This window comes from Athene cunicularia (genome assembly GCF_003259725.1).
Source record: "Athene cunicularia isolate RWA chromosome 14 unlocalized genomic scaffold, athCun1 chr14_part2, whole genome shotgun sequence".
Taxonomy (NCBI): Eukaryota; Metazoa; Chordata; class Aves; order Strigiformes; family Strigidae; genus Athene; species Athene cunicularia.
In genome coordinates this window covers 605,826-615,203 of record NW_020799119.1, presented here as the reverse complement: position 1 = coordinate 615,203, position 9,378 = coordinate 605,826, and the positions used below count along the sequence as shown (strand labels likewise).

The following is a 9,378-nucleotide window of genomic DNA, read 5'->3' as shown; positions in this document are numbered from 1 at the left end:
GGGTTACACCCTCCTTGGCCTACTCTTCCTTCTAGCAGGCCGAGCCAACCCTCCTCCCTTAATTGAAACCTCTTTTATTGTCTCTGTTAAGGTGGCCTCTGCCAGGGTCTAAAACCAAGTCGCCACTGAAGATCTCAAACACCCAGCACTGTTAACATTCCTTAGATTTGGCCACTTTATCCTCCTCTCCTCTGAAGCATCCCTCTGACCTGGGCTCACCTCTCCGCCTCTGCCAGCTCTGGGAAGACGGCGTGTCCGTAGGTTGCGGCGCTGCTACAGCCCCGGGGAATGAACGAGTTTCCGATGGCAACGCTCAGTCTAGCGCAGCACAATAAAACCTGACTTGGAGGGAGGGCTGTCGCAGGTGCATGGGGAAGCATGGCCCTCAGGGAGGGAGGGATATCCCCCCTTCCGGGGGTCTTGTACAAACACTGACCGCTTCAAACCCCAAGTGGCTGTATCGCTTCGTTGATCCTGGGGGCTTTACTCCACCGGCTCTGACCCCGACCGGCCACCCGCACGGCTCTTGCGGCGGGGTGCTCAGCGCCCTCAGGAGCGAACACCCCCCAGGGGCTCAAGGCCAGGCTGGACGGGGCTTGGGGCAACCTGGGCTAGCGGAAAGTGTCCCTGCCCGTGGCAGGAGGGTGGAACTAGATGGTCTTTGAGGTCCCTTCCCACCCAAACCACAATTCTCTCTCACTCTGTGCCTGCCCTGGGCCGCAAGAGGCGCTGGGACGGACGCCGATGGCTCTTCCCAGTGCAGCTGCTGCCACAGCCGCGGCCCCCCGTACCCCCACCCGGCCTTGTCTCCTGCAGTAACGCTCTCCTTTCCTGTTCCCCAGGCCTGCAGCTCGCTCTGATCCCCACTCTAAGATCTTTCGCTCCTAATAAAACCCTCTAGTTTTACTGTGTGATGTTTTTCTTGGACGGAGCTTTGCTGGGAGTACTTTTACACATAGAAGTTTCTTTCCCACAGGTCCCAGAGATAACGTATCTCCTAGTGCTGACAAACATGAAACCTCTCAGCTACAGACTAAAACCTGCTCTGATCTTGACACAGAGAAGAAAACATCTGTCCCATTTAAACACATTCCCGAATTCTCCAATAATGAGGTTACCCTGCAGGACAGCTCACAGGCAGAAGGTGTACAGGCTAGCCAGGAAAACCTGTGCTCTGGAATCGTTAGGCCTCCCCCTAAGGAGAAAAAACCCCAAACCTCCAGCTTGATGAAGCTGAGGAGACGGACAAAGGCTTTGGCTTCGGAGCAAAGGGAATCAGTGCGTGATGTGCATCTAAATGCTGATGAGACGGTGAAAAATCAAACTGCCAGGACGGAGGAACTGCGGTCACCAGTCTTCAGGCGAAGCTGCCTCTCCAACACTGAGGAAAACGCTCAAAGAGAATCCAGACCAGCACTTGTGCAGAGAGAGGCAAAGGGTTTTCCTCCTCCCGGCGCGGCGTTAGGCGTTGTACAAGATGTGCTTGAAGCCAGCGTCCCCCCAGGAGCGCCCGGGCCGTTCCTGTGTGTGCTGAGGGGCAGCAGCCCTGTCTGGCAGCCTGAGTCCCCGAGGGCCGTGGCCACACCTGATGGCCACGAGCCAGCACGGCCATGCCCGAAGAGCAGTGACTCGCTTTTTCTTGACACCAGTGGGGATGGAGGAAAAGAATCTGCCAGCGTAATAAAAGAAATGGAGGGTGAGAGTATGTGTGAAGATCAGGGAGAGTTACACGGGCTCTTGGATTTAATGTCAGAAAATGAAGTATTGCCTGCTGATGGAAATAACACTGCAACGAACGACAGCAAAAGCCATGAAGGAAACCGCAGTGACACTAATGACTTAAATCCCTTTCCTACAGATCTCGCTCCAGGCAATGTTGAAGAACTGTTGGAGAATCAACAGCTTGAAATTCAGTCAAGGCTTCCTCACCCAGAAAAGGTGACAGCTCCTGAAAGTGCACTGAACTCTTGCACGGTGGTTGAAGGGCTTCTCTTTCCGGTTGAGTACTACGTCAGGACAACTCGCCGTATGTCTAACTGCCAGAGGAAGGTGGACCTCGACGCTGTAATTCTCAGCCAGCTGGGCAGAAGCAAGAAAGGTCAGCGAAGTAAGTGCAAGCAGAAAGATGCAAATTCAGATTGGCCCTCCCAGGAAAGAATTGAAAATGATTTGGAGTCGGGGATCATGCTGTTCCCTTTTTCTGGGGCAGAAAATGATCCAGCAAGTTCAAGCAGTCCTCAGAAATCTCTTCCTGTGTCCAGTGGTAGCAGCACTTCACTTGGATCGAGTTCTCAAAACAGTGTCACTAGCACAAAGAGAGATCAGAGACGATCACAGAGGAAACAAAAGGGAAGAAAAAAGTCTGCCCGCACACCCCCTGTGCATCAAGGGTCACAGCAGCTTATAGATCTCGTAACACTGAGGGGAAGTGGTCGTCTGCTGTCAAATGAGTGTCGGAGTGAAAAGGAAATCTGCGAGGCTAATCTTGAAAAATCACCTTCAGATGAGAGAAGGTTGTCTGCTGCTGCAGCTCTCGGGTCTGGAGAGACAGAAGTGACTGGTGCTGTGCAGGCAGCGAGCGCTGATCCTCCTCCTGGAGGAAGCCAAGTGCTTGGTAAATGCTGTAAGACTCTGTCAGAACAGGTTCAAAATCCACTTCAGAGCAGCGATCCTCTGAACCCAGGGAATGAAGCTTTTGCCAGCCCCATAGGAGATCTGGAAGCCAACTTAAGTGCGAATCAGGGGGATAAGCAGCCAGCGGAGCATGTGAAGAACCAGCCCGTGCACGGAGCCTGCAGGGCTGAGCAACTCCTCGTGCTTGGCGTCCCCCCGCGCCGCTCCCTGCGCTCCTCTGCGAGGCAGCGAGCCAGCTGCGCCTCAAAAGGTACTTTGCTCTCTAAACCAGCACGGCCCTGAAACGTCCCGGTGACGCACGCACTGCTCTTCACGCCCGGCCATGTGGGTTTTATTCAAGAAAATCTGATATGGGCTAACTATTTTTTTTTAAAAAAAATAAGGGAGATTTTTAAAAAATGTAGATCTTGGTGGTGCCCACGTTCCTGAACAATTCCAGCGACTTCTGCTTCAGCACAGTGACGGGGAGCGAACAGCAGTGCGTACAACAGGAGCAGGGCTCTCAACTCCTTGAGCTGCCTTTGCTGCGGAGCGAATGTTGTGCACACTGGGCCTGATTTTCCAGCAAATGGATGTAAATCTCTTTTTTCCAACTAAAAATCTGTTTCTCCAACTAAGTCTGCATATTAATGATTTATTTTTTTTTAAAGTGCTGACAAGCGTGAAACACAAAGAGTAGCATTATGGTCTGAGGGTCTGTGAGTACTGTGAATATTTTATCCAAAAAAATTGGGATAAAATCAAACCTAACAAAGTGACCGAGCTCTTGGTCAGTTCTGGCAGTCTTTGGCAGTGGCATTTTAGTTGAAGGTTTGATGCAGAGCGATTGCAGAGTGTTAACGTCTTGCTGGTTACTTTATGATGTGATGTTCTCTCTGGTGTTCTTGTGTTTTTCTTTGTCTAGATCTCAGCAGAAGAGGATGTAGCTCTCCAAAGAGTTCAGAGGGTCCTGCTTCTCTTGGCCTCCCTGCTGAGGACCCCGATACTTGCAGCTCTCTCTTCTCCTTCCGCAGTCCCCAGGGGCTGGCCCTCCGACTGGGTATCAGAGACTTTCACTTGCCGGATGAGGAATTTGGACTACTAAAACTTGAGAAATTAGAATCTTCCCCTGTGAATGACTTGGAGGGTTTTGTTCCGAGTGTGTTTGGAGATGGTGTGGCTGCACAAGACATGCAGGATGCACAAATGAATCCAGGAGAAAAAAGTCTCAAAAGTAATTTGATCTTGCCTTTCAAAAATGGATTGCCCAAGTTATCTTGTGTGGACAGCCCGGCTTCCAAGAAGGAACTTTCTACCCATGAATTGCTGTTTACTCCCACAGGGACCATCTTAGCTGGTGCTCCCATGCAGCCTGAGTCTCAGACTTTCTCATCTGCTTTCCCTGTTGTGGGTGCAACCCCAGCTGTTTCACCCTCAGCACGCAGCCAGGTCTTCCCTGAGACACCCCTTGTCCCTGCCTCGCCGGCCAGTTCCCCCAAGGGAGTATCTGCCCAGGCCGTGGCTGCCGGGGAGCGCGAAGGCTCTGCCGCTCCGCTGCGCCTGGACAGCCCTGGTGCTGGATCTGCTGGAAAAGAGGGGCAACAAGGTACAGCCTTTCCGTTAGAAGCTGAAGCAGGTCCTGATAGTAAATCTGGTGAGGCTGTGGCTGTGGAGAAGCATCAGCAGTCAGAGAGCAAACAGCAGAGATCCTGCAGAGCTGCTCCTGAGCAGGTAACAATCGGCCTCTTTACCAGGGGCACTGAGTCCGTGGGCCTGTGGGCAGATCCCCTTCCCCAGAGTCCCACCCGACTTCAGACCAAAGACCCCTTTGCATCCTCGCCCTGCGTGTGGTCTTTTAGCCAACATAGTAAGTGCTTGCTTTTCATCTGTTGCCTAGATGAAAGAGCAAATTCTTTAAAATGCTGCTTGATGGAACTGGAGATGGGGGGTTCATTGCTTATTGCAGGCTGCGTGTCCGAAACGTCTACACAAACAAAATGGTTCTGGTGCCCACATGGTGCTGGTCCTTCAGGAAAATTTTCAGCTGGGATTTGGTAAAGGAGATTAAAGAGCTGGCGTTGGGGATGGGTACTGAGACGATTACTTGTCTCTGAAGGCTGAGACGCAAACTGATGGTAAAAGGCAATTTTCAGGTGAAACCAGGAAATAACCTGTCTGGGATCTGTTGTTTTTCAAAGATGTGCAAGTACAAAAAGAGATGCTCCTGCCGTAGCTGTCCAACAGCTGCAGGCAGAGTGAATTCACGCTTCTGCCTCGTTCTTGCTGGTGCTGAATATAATTTCAGAGTTGAATTATTCTCATTCTTTACTTGTTTGTGCAGAAAAAAGACGTAGTGGAACAGTTGACTCCGGTACTGCTTGATGACCTGCAAGAAGAGAGCTTGCAGCTTGTCTCAAAGCTAAAGGTGAGATGACATCGGATCACCGAGTCGGTAGCAGCTCCTTAATACCAAGTTTAACAAAAATACAGAATGGCTGGTTGAACAAGGTAGCTGGCTGTCTAATTTGATCCGTTCTGTCTTTACTTGTGGTAAAGCATGCTGAAAGGTTAGATTGCTGTATGTGTCCTTTTGACTGATAAAGGATTTCAGTGTTTGTTTCTGAATAATGAATGTCTAAACACACGCAAATGTCTTAACAAACAGAACCGCTGCATTTTTCTTCAGCCCCAGTAAAATGATCTCAGCCCTTGCACCTGTGTTGCCTGCCCTGTGGCTCCTGTGGCCTCTTGTCACCCTTTCAGGCACTTACTATCCCAGTAATGAACAGATTTTGTGGGGGGCTACAGTGCTGCCAAATACATGTGCTGATGTTCACATCCTCCTGGAACGGAGCCTCGGCTGCCCGTGAGCCTTGGCAAGGGCAAGTCTTGCCCAGGGCTGGTTGCACGGCAGAGCCGTGGGCTCTTCTTCCCCTGGCCATGTCCTCTCAGTGTCCTCTGTCTCACAGCGGGTAGACAAGGGTTGGCAGGCGAGGAAGCCACATCCATGGCCAAGCCCACTGAATTTGCCAGGGGCTGGGGCACCTCTGGCTTTTCCAAACCCAAGTGCAAAGTTTTGCTCCAGGAGCAAGCTGGGGTAGCATAACCAGCCAACAATAACGCAGCTGAATTTTTTCAAGGGAGAAGAGAAGCCCTTGCTTTGTGCAGTTTTAAACTCCGTCTGTGCTACTACCAGTTCTGTCTCCCATCTGTGCAGCGAGGGAAGCAAGTGCCTGGCTGGCACTCGGGCTTTGCTCTGCCTGTGCTGTGGTACACCCAGTCCTGTCCCAGCTCTGGGCTCTGCCAGGTCCCCGACGTTTCGAACAACAAGTGATTTTTGTGAAGTGAGCCCATATCTTTGCTGCTCTGAGGGTGAAACCCACCAGCCTCGTTTTCCTTGGTGCCTTACTGGCACTTCACTCATAAGCCTGAAGTTTTAGCCTCACATTCTCATCACGCTGAATGCCAAGCTTTTTTCTCAGGCTGAACCTCCAGGTTAGATAACCATGTCTATCAGCAAACCAGCGCCGTTTTGTTTTGGACAGGACTGTTCGAGTTCCTGCGCCGTGGACGTGAGCGCGGTGTGGTGGGAAGCGGCTGGCAGCAGGGAGCTGCGTGTGCTGACAGCCTCCGAGAGTTCTGTCTCCCTGTGGCAGCCTCTGCCGGCCGCCTGCTGGGCAAGGGTCTATACGTGGCTGTTTGGAGAGGTATGAACACAGTCCTTGTGTCTAGAATTGAGGGCAACTTCCTTGTCCCCTGCATTAGTCCCCAAGACACAAGGAGCTTGCAGTCCGGGGTCCAAGGGGAGTTCTTTAGGTGGCATAAATGCTGCGTTCCGCCAGGCCACGGAGGAGAGGGACTCGCACTGCTGATGGAGAAGGCCAGCAACTCGTGTGGTCACGTGTTATCTGCTGGATTTTGATGCTTCATCTGCTGAATGGTGGCTGGACTGCAGCCGCTGGCTTATGCTCTCTCCCTTACGCTCCCTGGAGACACTTCTGGTCTCATATCAACGGGGATTGATTGATTAATTTAGGTGAACAGTCAGCAGAGAGCTCAGCTGTAATCTAAGTGTGCTTCCTCAGAGGGACCTGAAAAATCAGTTCTGCTGAATATCATTTTGCTTGAAACACTCTAGAAAATAGGAATAAAGTCAAAGGGACATTGTGGGTGACACTGAATTCTTGTTTTGCTCTCCTAGATTCCTGTGATACAGATCGTTCCTCTGCCGGACGCCTGTAATCTTGTGTGCGTTGCGTTGGGAGATTTGGAGATTGGAGAAATAAGGTGGTGTATTTATGTCTTACTAGTGCTTTGCACCCTGCACAGCTGCAGCTTAACTCTCCTCTTGTGGAGGGGTTGAAATTACCTCTTAGTAATGTGGCACTTTCTCAGTTGCTTTAACAGTGGGAAAATATGGAAGGGATTTCTAAAAATCGACTCTAAAGACTTGCTTATTCGCCCCTGGAGGTGGCAGACTGTTTAAACACACACATTTTTGTACGTGGTGCCATGTTTATGTTTCTTTCTGTCATTAGGCATACTTTTCTCTTGATTTAGGCTCTTGCTTTATTCTTCTGAGAATGACTCATTCAAGCAGTCACTAGTGAAAACTGGAAATATAAAAGCTGTTCTCGGCCTGAAGGGCAGGAGGCTGGTCAGCAGCAGCAGGACTGTGCAAGAGCAGCAAGTGGAAATAGTGACGTTTTCAGAGGCAGGAAGGTGAGTCCGGTGGGTTTGGGGTGGTCTCAGTGTGGAAGAAAAGGAAGGAAACATCTCCCATGTGGAGAAGTGCTCCTCTTCTGTCTGGAGAAGTGTGGAGTGCAGAACACATTCTGACTGCCTTTTCTCACTCGCTCATGTGCTGCTCAGGAGCAAGGACGGACAGACTTTGATGCCCCCCGAAGAAACTGTTCTAGCTTTTGCTGAAGTGGAAGGGATGCGGGACGCCCTGGTTGGCACCACTGCAGAGAACAGCGTTGTGGTTTGGTCCGTGTTTCCTTGCAGGGAAATGGTTCAGCTCGCAGGGGCTGCAACAGCCACCTGCAGGCGTTCCACCTGGTTTGCCTGTGAAACGGTGATTGTCTGAGGGGCTGCGGCCTGGGGGTCACCCTCTGGCCCGGCGGGTGGATGGCGAACGAACCGTGCGCTCCAACTCCACTCGCTTTCATGAGGTTATTTGTTACACCTCTGCCTGCGGCCTCTTGCCTTACTTTGGTTTATGGGGAACCAAAACTGTCCCTGTCTTGCATAGTGGTATAACTGTGATTAGAAAATAACAGGTAGAGGATGGAAATGTTGTCAGAACTTGTATTTTCACCCACTGCAGGAATCTGAAAACAGGCCAGCTCCTGAGGAAGATGCATGTTGGTTATTCCTACCCAGCTTCTGTCTGCCATCGGGCATATTCTGACGCTGTACGTACGTGGAGCTTGGCCCACAGTTTGTGTGGGGACCGTGGTGGGGGCTTACAGGGTTAGGGCTGCTAGGGGGGATTGCAATACCAGCTCTGTTTAGATACACTGAAGATGTTTCAAAGGCAGATAGGATAACCAGGAGAAATAAGCCGCACTGGCTACCTCGAATTCTTGACTTTTTGCGGCGTATTAATAAAACCAAGAGCGCGCTGCACTGAAGCATAGTCCAAAGCAGCAGCTCTCGCACGTGGGAAGCGGCAGTTCTGCTGCCCGGGGCTGGGCCTTGGCGAGTCCGGGCTCACACGTGGGTGGGTGCCAGCGTGGTGCCAGCCCCCTGCCCTCGCTGGAAAACCCGCGTGCTGTGGTTATTATTTCCATACACCGCCAGCGTATCAACTGTTTAAAACCAAGGTTCATAATAATGATTCTTTCCTACTTGCTTCCCGATGGATTTTTGAAGTTTATCAAGGATTTGGTTGTTTTCAGTGAGGATTTAACCTCTCGGGACAAGAATGGCTTGTCCCCTAACGATGGCTTGGGTCAGGCTTTGGGAGACTTGCTCAGGTCTGTCCCAGCGTATTTCATGCTGGCCTGTGGCTCTTCTGGGAGCTGCTGTTTTCAGCTGTCCTGGTTTATGTGGAATTCCTGTTAAATTTATAAACCCCTAGGGGTTAAAATGAGGCTCAGAAATTTTACTTTAAACGTCACCTCATCCTACAGGCTTAGCTTTTTCAGACAGATAAGTGCATGAATCCATTGTGTCGCTGAGCTGCCATCCCGCTGTATTGCATCAGCCCTTATCAGTCAGCAGCTGCTTTGGTTTTTATCTAATTTGATAAGGAAAGTAAACCATTTCTATCTTACTCAGTAAAAATAATGCATCACTGCCCATGGCTTTGATTATAGAGAGAACATAGCCATTAATTTTTGGAAAATTCTTTGGGTTTTTTCCCCTCTTGCTGTTGTTTTTAGTGATGTACTTTTCCTCTGTGTATCAGGGCCTTCTGTTTGTTGTTTTAAGTCATCCCCACGCCAAAGAGAGCGAGGCCTGTGGAAACCCCGCGTTCCGCGTGATAGCGTTCAACCCCCGGACAGCCCGGAGCAGGGGGGTGACGTTCTCCTCCCTCCCGCCCGGGCACGCTGGAAGGCAAGTACCCCGGGGAGCGTGGGCCATGTGCGTGATTTTGGGGTGGTTTTGGGGGGAGAATCACTCAGTGAGCCGAGTAGCGCCGCTGGCACGGGTCCATTTGCCATCTGGCCGGTGATAAGGGGCCGCGTCCGTCCCTGCTGCTGGCCGGGGCGCGGGGCGAGGCCGGGGGCCGTTTCCTGCCCGCTCCCCCCCCTCCAT

General features: G+C 51.4%; 1 protein-coding gene across 1 annotated transcript; it reads left to right on the top strand.

The window, feature by feature from the left end:
• Positions 1-744: 744 nt before the first annotated feature.
• Positions 745-9,363, top strand: PALB2 (partner and localizer of BRCA2). Its single transcript, XM_026859365.1, has 10 exons — positions 745-815; positions 960-2,884; positions 3,539-4,344; positions 4,955-5,038; positions 6,159-6,320; positions 6,815-6,900; positions 7,174-7,335; positions 7,486-7,602; positions 7,943-8,030; positions 9,029-9,363. Exons 1-10 carry the CDS (start codon positions 745-747, stop codon positions 9,293-9,295), a joined length of 3,768 nt encoding a protein of 1,255 aa, XP_026715166.1. The 3' UTR covers positions 9,296-9,363.
• Positions 9,364-9,378: the final 15 nt, after the last annotated feature.

Bases quoted from the DNA above. Each gene is read 5' to 3' on its own strand.
- PALB2 (XM_026859365.1), top strand. From the start codon at position 745: ATGGCTCTTCCCAGTGCAGCTGCTGCCACAGCCGCGGCCCCCCGTACC. The intron at 4,345-4,954 runs GTAACAATCGGC...TTGTTTGTGCAG, and splicing joins GCAGAGCTGCTCCTGAGCAG to AAAAAAGACGTAGTGGAACA. The intron at 7,336-7,485 runs GTGAGTCCGGTG...TGTGCTGCTCAG, and splicing joins ACGTTTTCAGAGGCAGGAAG to GAGCAAGGACGGACAGACTT.